This window comes from Oncorhynchus keta, chromosome 17 (assembly GCF_023373465.1).
Source record: "Oncorhynchus keta strain PuntledgeMale-10-30-2019 chromosome 17, Oket_V2, whole genome shotgun sequence".
NCBI classification, from domain to species: domain Eukaryota; kingdom Metazoa; phylum Chordata; class Actinopteri; order Salmoniformes; family Salmonidae; genus Oncorhynchus; species Oncorhynchus keta.
In genome coordinates, this window is record NC_068437.1 from 19706423 (window position 1) to 19723711 (window position 17289).

Consider the following 17289-nt stretch of genomic DNA (forward strand, 5'->3'; position numbering starts at 1 on the left):
GTTTTATTTGAACCTTTATTTAACTAGGCAAATCAGTGAATAAAAAAGTATTATTTACAATGATGGCCTACCAAAAGGCCTCCTATATAAATATAGGACAAAACACACATCACGACGAGAGACAACATTACATAAAGAGAGACCTAAGACAACAACATATTACACTTATTGTTCACTAGCGCCCAATAGACTCCCATTCATTCGTTGATGGAGAACTCTCCTTGTTCCAGAATAACCCATAATACACCGGGTGATTGGCGACGTACACAATGGCCGGTAATACGATTCCAATTGAGTTTCCCATCTCTTCAAAATTATATTTGGTTTATCCAGATGATATTCGTTTCCGGGTGCACTTTCTATCGCAATCCGGTTTCTTGCGGTTCGGAATAAGGACCGGGGGCGGGGGCGGGGGGTCTACAAGAAAGCCCCAAAACCCGAACTCCAACAGGTTTTTCAAGCGAATTTTTAGGTGGTCTTCACTGCACCGCGCTCCACCGTGGCGCGATTCTGACTGAGTTAGCATAGTAGCTAACAAAATGTATTTATACTCCACCCATCTCCAACCGGCTGAAGCGACTAGTCAATACCCCATAGTTAGGGGTGAGCTGTAAAACCCAACTTCTCTATTGGACTTTTCCGTTCAATTCCTCCCCATCCACCCCGCTGGAAGATTGCATTGGGAGGGCCATAACAAGAAGAGTGTACTCTGGTAGGAACCCAGTTTCGGATTCGGGATTTAAGGCCCACAAAGGGGTTGGGGGTTTAAACCACAATCATTTGATCCCTAAACCCGCCATGCCTGGCTTCTCGGTCAGTGTTTTGGTCACCTTTAATAAAAATGTTTGCCTTTTATTTTATGTAAATAGTGGCAGTTCTTGAATTTGGCTTTCTACCTCAACACTCCATTTTCATTCTCCTCCCAGACGTTTTAACACTAGCAGTATCTGACGGCCCTCGTCTCCCCTTATCCATCATCAACCTCGGTGCGCAGCGCACTGTGGTCATCTCTCGCGGGGGGAAATATAAGAAAATAGGAACCACCTTACTCGGACAAAGCGAGGCTCCGACAAGAGAACAGCGATCTGTATTCCCTTTCCAAGTAGCAAACGAGCTCTGTGGCAATCGAATCCTCAAAACAGACCGGGCTCCGGTGCTCGCCATGCCCGGCCCGGCGGCCGGCAGTAAATCTCGGGTGTATGCAGATGTCAACACGTTGAAGAGCAGGGAATATTGGGACTACGAAACCCACGTGCCTAACTGGAGGTAAAGTCTTTTATTTTTATGCCTGGCTGGAATTTCTAAACGTCATAATGCATTATTTAGTATTTTATTGCCAAATGCTTTATCAAATATATTATCTCCATATATGTTTTCTGTTTTTGTTTTATGTCCTTCATAGTTTATTGCTGCAGGCTATTCATATTTGCTATCCACTCAACACGATGTACAGGTAGCTACCACAACAGGATATTCTACTACAACCATGGATTATCATTATGGTCGAATCTGTGGCCATATATTGTCCCATTGCATTGGTTCTGTGTGGGCGGGTGCAATATCAGACTAGATAGCTAGCTATCATAATTAATACATAATACGAACGTACTTTGAAGACTATATTTGCAAAATAATGTATTTTGGAGATTTAGCTTGGTTAACAAGGTTTTGTTGGGAACGTTCATGGCTTGAGTAGGTGAGTCTGCGACAAACACATTCAGATTGGCGTGGGATGGGAAAATCATCAATCTGTGAGATCGAGGAGGCCTTGCTGACGCCGAGGCAGCACCAAATGATGTTTGTGAATCGTACAACAGTAGATACATAGTTTCCCACATTTCATAAAACTTTACATAGCCAGATCACGTTATCATTCCTTTAAGTGGCATATATAGATTTTTCTTTCAGATCTAGCTAATTTGGTTACATTTACACAAGCTGTTAATGAGACACAACCTTTTAATTACTTCATTAAATGTCTGTACAGTTACAGCACTTCATTGAAGATTGACTAGACCTTGAATTGAATCTGTTTCCATTAGACCACTAGTTTAATATATTCAGTTCGATGCACAAAATAGGGTTGTCCCAGCACCACTGGTCTTATTCATTAGTATAATCAAGGGCCCTCAAAAAGATGGATACTCGGAATGTCCCCTCTCTGTGGTTGAAATGTCACTCTCGCTTTCATTGACTGGGAAAATGAGTCTTGTTTCTAAAAGATTCAACCTCTTTCCATCGAGGCCTATTCTATACCTTGAGTGTTGTGATGGGAAGGAAGGATGTGGAATAAAATGTTGACTAATCTGTTTTCTCATTTACATTTTTTTTAAATGTATTTTTATTGAACCATTATTTAACTAGGAAAGTCAGTTAAGAACACATTTTTATTTACAACGATGGTCTACCAGAAGGTAAAGGCCTCCTGCGGGGACGGGGGCTGGGATTAAAGAATAAATAAAAATATATCACGGCAAGATAGACACCACAACACTACACACTACATAAAGAGAGACCTAAGATAACAACAACAGCATGGCAGCAACACATGACAACAACAGTTGTAGTATACCTTACAGTGAAATGCCTACTACAAGCCCTTAACCAACAATGCAGTTTTGAGAAAAATAAGTGTTTAGTGAAAAATAAGAATAAAAGTAACAAATAATTAGAGCAGCAGTAAAGTAACAGTAGTGAGGCTATATACAGGGAGTACCGGCACAGTGAGTCTATGTGCGGGGGCAACGGTTAGTTGAGGTAATATATACATGTAGGTAGACTTAAAGTGACAATGCATAGATAATAACAGAGAGTAGCAGCAGTGTAAAAGAGGGGGGGCAATGCAAATCACCTGGGTAGCCATTTGATTAGCTGTTCAGTAGTGTTATGGCTTGGGGGTAGAAGCTGTTGAGAAGTCTTTTGGACCTAGATTTGGACCTAGAGTGTCCATGATTGAGTCTTTTGAATGAAGAGATGGAGATAAACCCTCAAACTGGACTGCTTTTGCAGTTCGTTCCAGTTGCTAGCTGCAGCGAACTGAAAAGAGGAGCGACCCAGGGATCTGTGTGCATTGGGGACCTTTAACAGAATGTGACTGTCAGAATGGGTGTTGTATGTGGAGGATGAGGGCTGCAGTAAGTATCTCAGATAGGGGGGAGTGAGGCTTATGAGAGTTTTAGAAATAAGCATCAACCAGTGGGTCTTGCGATGGGTATGCAGAGATTACCAGTTTACAGAGGAGTATAGACTGCAGTAATGTGTTCTATAAGGTGCATTGGTGGCAAATCTGATTGCCGAATGGTAAAGAACATCTAGCCACTCGAGAGCACCCTTACCTGCCGATCTATGAATGAAGTCTCCATAATCTAGCATGGGTAGGATAGTCATCTGAATGAGGGTTAGTTTGGCAGCTGGGGTGAAAGAGGAGCGATTACGATAGAGGAAACCAAGTCTAGATTTAATCGGAGCCTGCAGCTTTGATATGTGCTGACTAATCTCTTTTCCGTCTTCCCTCTAGTAACCAGGAAGACTACCAGTTGGTGCGGAAGCTTGGCAGAGGGAAGTACAGTGAGGTCTTTGAGGCCATCAACAACAATGACAAGGTGGTTGTCAAGATCCTCAAGGTAAGTTGTTGAAGGCCTGCTTTGCTCTTATGAATCATCCAGCAGTGATGAAAGAGTGGTCTGTTTTATTTAAACATGTACAGTGGAGTCCAAAATGATTTGCACCCCTGATAAAGATGAGAAAAAATACTGTATAATACAAATACTGAGCGTTATTGTATGCTCAGAAAAATTGGGAAATTATTAATTATTATATATATATATATATATATATATATAAATTTAGTTTAACAAGTAATAAAAAAACATCTAAATAAGATGGAGGTCAAAATCCCATAAAACATTTTAGAAAAAGGCTGTGTCATTATCCTCACAAAAAGAGAGTGCTACAGTATTAAAAACTGGTGCCAATAATTTTGAGTCCTATCTTTTTTTTGTTGGTTTTTTAAAAATATTACTTGTTAAAATGTCTTTCTCTGTATTAGTATAAAAGTATATAATTTCCCTTTTTATTTTAGCATACAATATAGCTTCCCTCTAGTAACCAGGAAGAAAGACTACCACTTGGTGCGGAAGCTTGGCAGAGGGAAGTAAAGTGTGGTGCTTAAAAAATAAAATAGAATACAGCTCAGTGAAAGACAGTTTAACCAGTAATCCAAAAAAATCGAAATAAAGATGGGGCTCAATTATTAGCACCCCTGTTTTCAATACATGTAGCATTCTCCTCTTGAGAGGATAAAGACCCTAAGCCTTTTTCTAAAATGTTTTATCAGATTGCCAATCATTTTGACTCCTATCTTTAGATGTTTTTTTATTATTATTTGTTTAACAACATCTATTTCTCTGAGCAATTACATTAGTATAAATAATTTAAGATTTTTTTTCGAGCATACAATGTAGCTCAGTATTTGTCTAATTTATTTAATACAGTCTTTTTTTTTGCTCATCTTTTTCAAGGCTGCCAATAATTATGGAACCCCCTGTACCATATCACATTGTCCAAGTAATATTCAGACAGGATAATAGAGGGAAATATGGTGACATGGGAGGAAAAGTAGAGGGAGGAAAAGTGGACCTCTTGCTGATGCTTTCACTATTACCACTGTTGTTAATGAGATCACATCCTGCACAATCAAATGTTTAGGCTACATCCTGGTTTAATTGGATGTCTCTGTTATCATCACCCTAATTAGCCTGTCAAGAAGAAGAAAATCAAGCGTGAAATCAAGATCCTGGAGAATTTGCGAGGTGGAGCAAACATCATCCGATTGGTGGACACAGTGAAAGACCCTGTGGTATGTTACAGCTCTACTTTCTTCTAGCTTCTAGTTCTTAGTCACCTGAGATCAGATTTGTTTACATTGTAAACCAATTTTGTCAGTGTTCCTATACATATAATGGCTGTTGAATTGAAGCTTCGGTGTTGTCAGTATACCTGTTATGCTGGCAAAGATAGCAAATGTTATCCTCACAAAATGAAGGTTTGGCTAATGAAGGGGAAAGACCACACCTTATCAACATTTTTACAGTTACAGTTGACGTCCTTTCTAATATCAGCACATTATACTTTACTTATTGTGAATACGTTTGATATTCTTTTAGTGATGTTCACTTTAAACTGTTTGAAAGTTCTGCAAACTAGTCATCTTACTCACAGATGAAGTCTTAAGCTAATTAACTGACAGACGATCTGAAAGCAGGTAGATGATCTGGTTCTTGCATGGCAGCCTTGATATTAACTGTATGTGGGGATACTTGACTCAGTCTTTTTTACATTTTGTCAGGGTTATTTTGAGAATAATGTTTATGGATGCAAGGAAGATGCCCAACAGATAACATTACCTCCTCAAATAATTGCTTACATGCAATTCTTCATCACCTATTCCCTATGCTGCTGCCTACAATAACAGAAATGGGAATTATGATAATGGAAATTACTGAGGCTAACATTGACATGGCTTATCTTTAATTACAAAATGATTGCAATTGCAACGGGGACCAAATTGGGATGTGATTGCTATTATATTCTTTTATGTTTTATCTATGTTGATGTGCTTCTGCTGTGTGGTGGGTCTTAAGCCACTTGTTGCTCTACCTTTCCCTCGCAGTATACATTTTACGTCGGAAGTTTACACACACTTAGGTTGGAGTCATTAAAACTCATTTTTCAACCACTCCACATTGTTAACGAGAAATATCTATAGTTTTGGTAAGTCGGTAGGACATCTACTTTGTGCATGACACATGTAATTTTTCCAACAATTGTTTACACACAGATTATTTAACTTATAATTCACTGTATAACAATTCCAGTGGGTCAGAAGTTTACATGCACTAAGTTGACTGTACCTTTATTAAACAGCTTTGAAAATTCCAGAAAATGATGTCATGGCATTAGAAGCTTCTGATAGGCTAATTTACATAATTATAGCCAATTGGATGTGTAGCTGTGGATGTATTTCAAGGCCTACCTTCAAACTCAGTGCCTTTTTGCTTGACATCATGGGAAAATCAACAGAAATCAGCCAAGACCTCAGAAAATATTGTAGACCTCCACATGTTTGGTTCATCCTTGGGAGCAATTTCCAAACACCTGAAGGTACCACATTCATCTGTACAAACAATAGTACACAAGTATAAACACCATAGGACCACGCAGCCGTCATACCGCTCAGGAAGGAGGAGAGTTCTGTCTCCTAGAGAGGAGCATACTTTGGTGCGAAAAGTGCAAATCAATCCCAGAACAACAGCAAAGGACCTTGTGAAGATGCTGGAGGAAACAGGTACAAAAGTATCTATATCCACAGTAAAACGAGTCCTATATCGACATAACCTGAAAGGCTGCTCAGCAAGGAAGAGGCCACTGCTCCAAAGCCACCATAAAAAATCCAGACTACGGTTTGCAACTGCACATGGGGACAAAGATCATACTTTTTGGAGAAATGACTTCTGGTCTGATGAAACAAAAATATAACTGTTTGGCCATAATGACCATCCTTGTGTTTGGAGGAAAAGGGGGGATGCTTGCCAGCCGAAGAATACCATCCCAACTGTGAAGCACAGGGGTGGCAGCATCATGTTGTGTGGGTGCTTTGTTGCAAGAGGGACTGGTGCACTTCACAAAATAGATGGCTTCATGAGCAAGGAAAATTATATGGATATATTGAAGCAGCATCTCAAGACATCAGTCAGGATGTTAAAGCTTGGTCGCAAATGGGTCAACAAAGTCGAGGTATTGGAGTGGCCTTCACAAAGCCCTGACCTCAATCCTATAGAAAATTAGTGGGCAGAACTGAAAAAGCGTGTGTGAGCAAGGAGGCCTACAAACCTGACTCAGTTACACCAGCTCTGTCAGGAGGAATGGGCCAAAATTCACCCAACTTATTGTGGGAAGCTTGTGGAAGGCTACCCGAAATGTCTGACCCAAGTTAAACAATTGAAAGGCAATGCTACCAAATACTAGTTGAGTGTATGTTAACTTCTGACCCACTCTGAATGTGATGAAAGAAATAAAAGCTGAAATAAATCACTCTACTTTTATTCTTACATTTCACATTCTTAAAATAAAGTGGTGATACTAACTGACCTAAGACAGGGAATTTTTACTAGGATTGAATGTCAGTAATTGTGAAAAACTATGTTTAAATGTATTTGGCTAAGGTGTATGTAAACTTCCGACTTCAACTCTATATGGCTCATAGCATAATGTAATTTTTAATGTTTGCTTTATCAATTAATGTGATTTGAATATTTCCACCTTTCTCAGATTTTTTCCTCTATTTGTCCTCTCTCTCAAACCTCTCTACAGTCCCGAACGCCTGCGCTTGTCTTTGAATGCATCAATAACACAGATTTTAAGGTAGAATCATCTCTAGGCATGGGGTTTCACTGGTATGGGATGGTGTAATGAGTGGGAATCTTGATCATTTCACCCATAATGATTTTTTAATAGCCTATTAGGCTATACCGTTTCAGATACCATGTTGGTAGCAATGACTTATTGCATTGTGCAGAGAATTTTCCACTCAATATGTCTGTCCTGTTTGTCTGTCTTTTTTTTGGTTGGTAGAAAGTGTTTAGGTAAATTGTGTTTGTTTCATCATGAATGCATGCATCACATACTTTCTTTCTGCAAATTAAATTTAAAACTTGATTTTCTTCTCTGCCCAGGAGCTCTACCAGAAGTTAACAGATTTTGATATCCGTTTTTACATGTATGAACTACTTAAGGTGAGCCTTACAGTTTGACCCTGTGTGTTTTCACAGCCTAGTCCCACCTTCACACCTTCCTAACTGTGGGGTTAGTTTGTGGTGTCTAGCCAATATGTCTCTGTCTCTGACATGATGTGGGTATTTGTGCTCTCAGGCTCTGGACTACTGCCACAGTATGGGGATAATGCACCGTGATGTCAAGCCCCACAATGTGATGATTGACCACCAGATGAGGAAGGTAGGGGGAGCTCTTCACCTTTCTTATGAGATGTTGGGTCCTCAGAAAGCTCTAGGAGTTGGATGTTATTCTCTGTTTGAAAAGTCTACAACGCTTACAGAAATGTGTCAGAGATTTGTCTAAAGTGACTATTTCTCCACCATTTATAATGGGTGTTTGAACTCTTTTAGTCTTCATCAAATAGAATATTCTTATGGCATCAGATTGCATAAGGACACATACAGGACTGCAAAAAATTAGACTTTTTCCAGGAGCAATTTCCCTCGCGCGGTTTACATTGTGACGCGCCACGGTTTGCATTGTGACGCGGCGCGGTTTACATTGTGACGCGCCACGGTTTACATTGTGACGCGCCACGGTTTACATCGTGACGCGCCACGGTTTACATTGTGACGCGCCACGGTTTGCATTGTGACGCGCCACGGTTTACATTGTGACGCGGCGCGGTTTACATTGTGACGCGGCGCGGTTTGCATTGTGACGCGGCGCGGTTTACATTGTGACGCGGCGCGGTTTACATTGTGACGCGGCGCGGTTTACATTGTGACGCGCCACGGTTTACATTGTGACGCGCCGCGGTTTACATTGTGACGCGGCGCGGTTTACATTGTGACGCGCCGCGGTTTACATTGTGACGCGCCGCGGTTTACATTGTGACGCGCCACGGTTTACATTGTGACGCGCCACGGTTTACATTGTGACGCGCCACGGTTTACATTGTGACGCGCCACGGTTTGTATTGTGACGCGCCGCGGTTTACATTGTGACGCGGCGCGGTTTACATTGTGACGCGGCGCGGTTTACATTGTGACGCGCCGCGGTTTACATTGTGACGCGCCGCGGTTTACATTGTGACGCGCCGCGGTTTACATTGTGACGCGCCGCGGTTTACATTGTGACGCGGCGCGGTTTACATTGTGACGCGGCGCGGTTTACATTGTGACGCGGCGCGGTTTACATTGTGACGCGGCGCGGTTTACATTGTGATGCGGCACGGTTTACATTGTGATGCGGCACGGTTTACATTGTGACGCGCCGCGGTTTGTATTTGTGCTGCAGCTACGTCTAATAGACTGGGGCCTTGCAGAGTTCTACCATCCTGCACAGGAATACAACGTCAGAGTAGCATCTCGCTACTTTAAGGGACCTGAGTTACTGGTGGATTACCAGGTAAATCCCCAGCACATGCAAGCAAACACACAGACACAATTGGTATTTCTATACATTTGCCATGTTATTGTGTACCGATTTTCATTGTTATTGGTAACTGTATGTGTATTGATGTATGGCAGTAACTGATGCATTCTGTGATTTCCTGTCAGATGTACGACTACAGTTTGGACATGTGGAGTCTTGGCTGCATGCTTGCCAGTATGATCTTTCAGAAAGAGCCCTTCTTCCATGGCCAGGACAATTATGACCAGGTATCCCACTAACTATAACCACTCAACAGACGTTCCCCTTCTATTGTCACCACCAAACTTTAGTCTTACTACAACCCAACTTATTCAACCCAATGTTACTACTAACTTGTGTAATCTCAACCTCAACCAACACTGACTCAGTGTTTCCCCTATATTTATTTAGCAACGGCGGGCCACTACTGTTAAATCGTTGCCGCCACTCCAATTTTTTATTTTATTTCTCATTTTTAGAAAATACTTTTCGGGATGGTAAACCGTTTCTGTGTAAACTTAAAACCAGATATAACAACTAGACAGGCATTGGGCCCCCATTGATACATTTTCTCTCATCCCCACGACAACGTGTAGAATTGCAGGAAACTAACTTTGACACCGCTCTGTAAAAGAATCCTAGGGGAAAAAATGACTGCTACAATCTATTAGAGTAGATAACACATTCACTACCTGATGATAACATGTACTAACCAAATTAGCTTGTGCATGGAAAAATATTCCCTAAGACAAACCCAAACACTTGTGTGAAATTGTCACTGTTATCATTTCAGCTAGTCCGAATTGCCAAAGTCCTGGGGACAGATGAACTTTTTGGTTACCTGCGCAAATACCACATTGAACTGGACCCACGCTTCAAGGACCTTCTTGGCCAGTGAGTACCAAAAGGGAGTGCTGTTGAGACATGGAAATAAGGGTTACTGGTATTTACCTGGTAATGAGGAAGCATTTGAATTAGTTGTAGGATATCAATTATTTCAACATGCTCCACTACAAGATTGATTCTATTAGTGATATATTTAAGCAATAAGGCACAAGGATATGTGGTATATGGCCAATATACCACAGCTAAGGGCTGTTCTTATGCATGACACAATCTTTAATAGCTGCCAGACAGTGGCTCACTAGTTCCAGAAAAGGAAACATAATTTCCCAGGTGACGATAATGTTGTACAGTGCCTTCAGAAAGTATTCATACCCCTTGACTTATTCCACATTTTGTTGTGTTACAGCCTGAATTCAAAATGAATAAAAAACATGTTTCTTGAAATGTTTGCAAATGTATTGAAAATGAAATACAGATATCTCTCTGACATAAGTATTTACACTCCTGAGTCAATACTTTGTAGAAGCAGCTTTGGCGGTGATTACACCTGTGAGTCTTTCTGGGTAAGTCTCTTAAGAGCTTTGCACACCTAAATTGTACAATATTTGACCTTTTCTTAAAAAAAATATTTAAACTCTGTCAAGTTGATTGTTGATCATTGCTAGACAGCCATTTCCAAGTCTTACCATAGATCTTCAAGCTGATTTAAGGCAAAACTGTAACTAGACTACTCAGGAACAGTCAATGTCGTCTTGGTAAGCAATTTCAGTGTAAATTTGGCCTTGTGTGTTAGGTTATTGTCCTGCTGAAAGGTGAATTGGTATCCCAGCGTCTGAACCATGTTTTCCTCTAGGATTTTGCCTGTGCTTAAAGCTGTATTCCGTTTATTTTTATCCTAAAAAAAAAACCTTGTCCTTGCCGATAACAAGCATACCCGTAACACGATGCAGCCACCACCGTGGTTGACAATATGAAGAGTGGAATAAGTTGTTGGATTTGCCCCAAACATATCACTTTGTATTCAGGACAAAAAGTTAATGTCTTCGGCACATTTTTTGCAGTATTAATTAAGTGCCTTGTTGCAAACAGGATGCATGACAAACAGGATGCATTGAGGATTTTCATTGACGCAATACCGCTACTCACTGTTTGTTTAGGGGCTCCCGAGTGGTGCGGCGGTCTAAGACACTGCATCTCAGTGCTTGAGGCGTCACTACAGACACCCTGGTTTCATTCCAGGCTGTATCACAACCGGCTGTGATTGGGAGTCCCATAGGGCGGCGCACCATTGGCCCACGTCGTCCAGATTTGGCCATTGTAAATAAGAATTTGTTCTTAACTGACTTGCCTAGTTAAATAGCAAATCAAATGTTCATATTTTTTTATTATCTATGCGTAGCCTACCTACATGTACAAATTACCTAGACTAACCTGCACATTGACTCGGTACCGGTTCCCACTGTATATAGCCTCATTATTGTTATTTTATTATTTTATTTGTATTATGCACAGGCTTCCTTATTTTCACTCTTTAGGTTAGTATTGTGGAGTAACTACAATGTTGTTGATCCATCCTCAGTTTTCTTATATCACAACCATTCAAATCTGTAACTGTTTTAAAATCACCATTGGCTTCATGTTGAAATCCCTGTTTTTTTTTTTACACTTCTACCAATCGGTGCCCTTTGTGAGGCATTGAAAAACCTCCCTGGTCTTTGTGGTTAAATTTGTGCTTGAAATGTATTTCTCGATTGAGGGACCTTACAGATAATTTAATGTGTGGGTACAGAGATGGGCAGTCATTCAAAAACCATGTTAACCACTATTATTGAACACGGAATGAGTCCATGCAACTTATAATGCTATTTGTTAAGCACTTTCTTTACTTCTACACTTATTTAGGCCTGCCATAACCAAGGGGTTGAATACTCATTGACTCAAGACATTTCAGCTTTTCATTTTGTATTAATTTCTAAAATGTTCTACAAACCAAATTCCACTTTGACAATATGGGGTATTGTATGTAGATCCGTAACACAAAATCTCAATTCAATCCATTTTAAATTGGGGCTGTAACACAACAAAATGTGGAAAACGAAAATGGGGGTGAAAACTTTCTGAAGGCACTGTATGTGACTGGAGGTATTAAAGCTGGCTCTCTGTCCCCCCCAGACAGACGCGGAAACGCTGGGAGCAATTTGTTCAAACCGAGAACCAGCACCTGGTTAGCCCTGAGGCTCTGGACCTGCTGGATAAGCTGCTGCGCTACGACCATCAGCAGAGACTGACGGCCACAGAGGCCATGGAGCACCCCTACTTCTGTGAGTAGCTCAACCTGAACCACGCCTGCTGACTACCTCTGCTGTTAGTGGAGTGTCAGTTATTGTGCATTGATGAAAGGTGACATGATCTTTAACATGTTGACTCCTCAACACAGATCCTGTGCTGAAGGAACAGTCTCTCTCTAATGCGGATGGCAATATGGTGTCCAGTGGATCCACTACGGCTCGATGAAAGCAGGTGAGTAAGAGAATCACAAACACTTGTTCTAAATTGTTCCATTGTTTTAAATTGTTCTACGGCCGTACGAATTTGATTTACTGTATAACAGATGCCCCATTTCTCCAAAAATAAATAATAATAATTACAGCGATTTAATTTGATTCTCATTAATATATTTATTTCAACGATTCCCTATGACAAATCGTATGAGTCACTTCGCCATTGTAGTGGTTGGGATTCGGTTCAATCAAGGTGAATTGAATCATGAGAATCAAAAACAAATCAGTTGTACTGTAAATCACATTTGTCGGGCCTAATGCTCTGTGTTAAAGTTTCTATTTAAAACTTTTAAAATAAAATCACTTTAATATTCTATAAAATGAATGCGCATGAACAGTATAATTTCTCTTCCCTTTTTGTCTTTCAGGAGAACATTTGTTACCTCGACTTTTTAGCCCTTTGTGGCAGAAACTTCTTCAAGTGTACAGTGACAATGGATCAGAGCGACACCAGACACACACCTTCTCTTTGTCAGTCTGAGGTTGACTTGCCCCAGTTACATGTCAAGCAGCCAGACCAATGAGCTTGGTGTCTCACTGCTGCCCCTGTCCTTCTCTGCCCCCTTCTCTTATCACGAGGTAAACAGAAAATGTTCAAAGACAATAAAACAAGGATCCTTCCCCGTCATTACCCCCTCCCCTTTGGCCCCCTCCCTCGTTTAACAAAGCATGGAGTATGAAAAGGAACGTGAGCCTGCCCCCCTCCTTGGTCAGTCTGTCTGTTCAGTGTTCAGCCACTTGGCAGGCCTATGCTCAGACTCCACACACTGTAGTACCAAAGTGTTATGGTGGACATTTTCTCTGCTTTAGGTAGAATGATAATATGAATAAAAATAATACTTTTTATATATTAATGTGTTTGTGTCATGAATTGGTCATATTTCGCCATAGCATATTGTTATTCATACTGTCTTACAGTATATTTGAAAGGAGTAATTCATCAGACAGAACTACAAATACTACCTGTATCTGGTGGTCAAAGAACAGTTGTCATCAATGCCATTAATAGCTGAGGAAGGTGACAAATGTCAATCACCCACCTTCCGGAGATACCTGAAACCCCACCTCTTTAAGGGTACCTAGGATAGGATAAGTAATCCTTCACCCCCTAAAGATTTAGATGCACTATTGTAAAGTGGCTGTTCCCTGGATGTCTAAAATTTGTAAGTCGCTCTGGATAAGACAATAGCTGAGGAAGTTGCCACCACAACCGTTAATGGGCTTGGCATCAAGATGTGCACAACCTAGAAATGGCCAAAATGTTTTGACAGACCATCCATTGTGAACCATCAGTGCTAACCAGTGTAATCTTTGTGCACTTATCTGTTGAACGACGGCCCTCAGGAAACCAGAGGAGATACCTGAAAACCTCCGACAAATGAGTGTCTGGTTCACACCTTGCTACCACACTCAGGACAGTAGTGTGACTACTAGGAAGGGCACTCTGAGGGTGTCACATCGCAGCATGAAGACCTATTATTCATCTGTATTTTCATCCTTTTCCCTTGGTTATATTCGGACAGACTTCAATCTCTGATTGTTGTGTTGTTGGGTATATTTATCCATCTCACTGTGTGTTTTTACCCACATTTACAGGCATTCATGCTGTGACCTTTACTGTAAGTAGGCCAGTGGTATCGGAAAGCGTTGTCGCCTGACACCTGTGTCTTAGTGTGTCCTGGTTCCCGTGAGTAGCTGAGTACAGCCCGTTGCACAGGAGCCCTTGAGAATGGAATTACTGGGATGTCAGGTGACATAGTGTCGTACAGTGAGAGGGTTCACTCCTGTCAAAATCTCCACGCGGGAATAGAGGTATAAGAAGACCACCCACCTTTGGGACAACGACTCCCGTTGTTTGTGCAGAGACAAGACCCTCTCATCATTATATACAGTATCTCTGGTACGGTGTTGCTCTCTGATCAACTCAGGAACTGACAGTTTCTCCACAACACTTCCCTTCTGCTAAAATGTCCACCTATCGGCGCTCAGCAATGGCACACATTGGTTTATCACATATTTGCACGAGGCAGATGTATCACAAGCACCAAAACAACCAGCACACAATTTAAACCTATGAGTTAACTCCTTAACAAACCCATTGTATACCCTTTATAAGTAGTAACTGACTGTAAAGTGGTACCCATCTAACAAAATACTGTTTAAAAAAAAAAATGTTTGACCCTTATATAGAATTCACCTGATTGACCTGATTAAACATCACTTGTAGAAGTTATCAGAGTCCCTGATTCTTTCACACGTCTGCAGTGATGAGGCAAACTTTATGCATGTAGGCTAATGGTATCGTCGTGTAATCTTGGTAAGAGTTATAGACACCACCAGTACACCTTGTGTTGAAATTGTACCTGTACATACGAATTGGCTCCTCAACTGTTTGACCTTGATATCAGAATACAGGAGATCAGTACGATCTGATATCACGTTCAGGGTACATAAATCAACTTGGAACCTTTTTCAGTGAGTTGTCTCTCTCACCCCCAGGTAGGCTTGCTTATGTAATGAACTACATTGACATGTACCATATAGGGGATCCATTGGCCATTAGTATGTCTCCACCCAAGGAACCGGCCAATTGTAAATAAGTACTGTAAATGGTGCTGAAGCACAGGAGCCAAACAGCCACTATTGAGAGGCATTGTTATTGATTGTGTATCGAGTGTATAACTACATCATAGGAGTTTTTGACACTAAAAGCTTATCAATGCCATCAGGCCTTATTTTTGATTTTGAGTGTGCAGCTGCATCACATCTTGTTTTTGTAAATGCATGTGAGTAATTCCAGGGTAGCGTGGCTGAAATATCAACTTTCTCCTTAAGAGGAAACCTGAGAGCGAGCTTCCTGTCCTACAACCGGACTCCTCTGCTCCTCACGTTCAGAAAACATCTCTTCCAATCAAGTTTTAACAGGGGCCTTGTCAGATCAGCAGGCGCCCATGTCCGGCAGCTGTGGTCAGGTCTGCATGGCTTTAGGCAAGCAGGAGAACAGGAGTCGGTGTTTACAGGGGCGTGAATGAGATTTTCCATGTCATTTAACAACCATATGAATCTTTTGGAATTGATGGGAGGGCTTATTTTCGGTATCTTGTGTCCAGTGTTGTTTTTAGTGTCCAGTGTTTTTAAAATTATTTTAAGTGTGTCTACTTGTTACCTATTCTTCCCCTTTCTTTGTGTCTCTCTGCCTTTAATTTGTCTGAGGATCATTCATATGAGTCTTTTGGAATAATTTACTCAATTAAACAATGGAACCTCAACTGCATAACAATTGATCATGTTTTTTTCCATCATTATGTTTGTTCCTGAACTTCCCTCCAGCTCTATCCTGGAACCCTTAAGGAAAATGGAAAACAGGGCATCCACGAAATACCCGGAGACGGGAGCTAGCAGCAGATACCAAAAGATGTGGCATGGGGTGGAACGAGATAGACAAGAACTAAGTAAGTAGAACTTCCTCCAAGCCAGTAATTACTGTAATGTTTTGAGTACGTATCTCCATTTGGAATTAACTGGCAAATGCTTGAAATTATGTCTGCCACAAACAGGTATGCAAGTGCTAAGTACTATGTGTGTTCCATTGTAACTACTGGGTCTGTCTTTGTTACCACCATGTAACTCAGAGTCTACACTTCAATGGACAGTAAACTATTTGATTACATTTACACAACAAACAAACACGTAATATTACATCAGCCCAATATGACAGACGAGGAGTTAAGTTGATTGAAATAGTCAAAACTTTAATAAAGTAACCACAGTAGAAATGCAGGTTTTCACAGTGCCAATGTCAGTCAATTACACTTTCCGTTTAGCAATGTACACCCAGAATTAAACACCTAAAAAAGAAAACAACCCAACAACCCAACACCCAAACCCCCAAAACAGTTTGGTCTCCTTTCCTGACCCCTGGAAACATTCCACAGGTTTAATTACTGACTGACCGTTGCAGTGAGCAGAGTCTCACCTTTTGAAATTACGCACAAGACAAAATAAATCGGTGTGGTTGAAGCTGAGTCTGTCAGTCACTGGTACACAAAATACATGTTTTCTTTGTCTCAGGAGTGCCCTCCCTACCCCCAACAAACAAAGCATGGGGACAGGGAGTCTGCTTCTCTGTACAGGTTTGTGTGGAAACGTGAAGGGAACTCACTCCCATCGTCTGGGTAAGGATTGTTGGAAGGGTAGGGGTGGGCTCTTGGGATCCATTATCATCCAAAACTCTTTATGTTACTAGTATTACGTCTGTGGCGAAAGCAGGAAGGCAGACATCTCCTGTTTGACTTGGCCGGAGAGCTAGGTGGTGGAGGAGAAGATGCTTGCTTCCTGAAACCCAAAGCGATTGACTATCATTCAGTGATATATACAGTATATTGAAGTATTAATTTACATTCTCTAAAATATTCAGAATGGGATTTTTTAAATGTATTTAATTGACCATTTCAGACCATATCCCTTTTCCCCAATATAACACATTTTGACAGTGCTAGATTATATATATTCTACCTACACACACAGGGCTTGGAGAGAAATAAGACTGACAACAATCCATCTAGAGACATGACACAATGCATCAAGAGTGATCTTGCAGGGCAGTGCAGCATGGGGATTTGGCCTCACCTGTTGTTGGCTGCAGCAGCAGCCTCAAAACGCATCACACGCAGCATTCTGCAGATCTGACATA

At 41.0% G+C, this 17289-nt stretch overlaps 1 protein-coding gene across 8 annotated transcripts; it reads left to right on the top strand.

The window, feature by feature from the left end:
- The first annotated feature begins 274 nt into the window (after window positions 1–274).
- csnk2a2b (casein kinase 2, alpha prime polypeptide b) lies at window positions 275–13446 on the top strand. Of its 8 annotated transcripts, none has more exons than XM_035790868.2 (14): window positions 281–813; window positions 927–1266; window positions 3518–3623; window positions 4757–4858; window positions 7330–7422; window positions 7734–7793; window positions 7930–8013; window positions 9073–9183; window positions 9336–9437; window positions 9983–10083; window positions 10559–10598; window positions 12212–12356; window positions 12473–12555; window positions 12965–13446. In XM_035790868.2, exons 2-13 carry the CDS (start codon window positions 1163–1165, stop codon window positions 12547–12549), a joined length of 1125 nt encoding a protein of 374 aa, XP_035646761.1. In that variant the 5' UTR covers window positions 281–813; window positions 927–1162; the 3' UTR covers window positions 12550–12555; window positions 12965–13446. The 8 variants fall into 8 exon arrangements, with proteins under 8 accessions (XP_052321618.1, XP_035646761.1, XP_035646763.1 ...); XM_035790870.2 differs by having other exon boundaries at window positions 281–712; XM_035790872.2 differs by having other exon boundaries at window positions 286–1266; window positions 7372–7422.
- Window positions 13447–17289: the final 3843 nt, after the last annotated feature.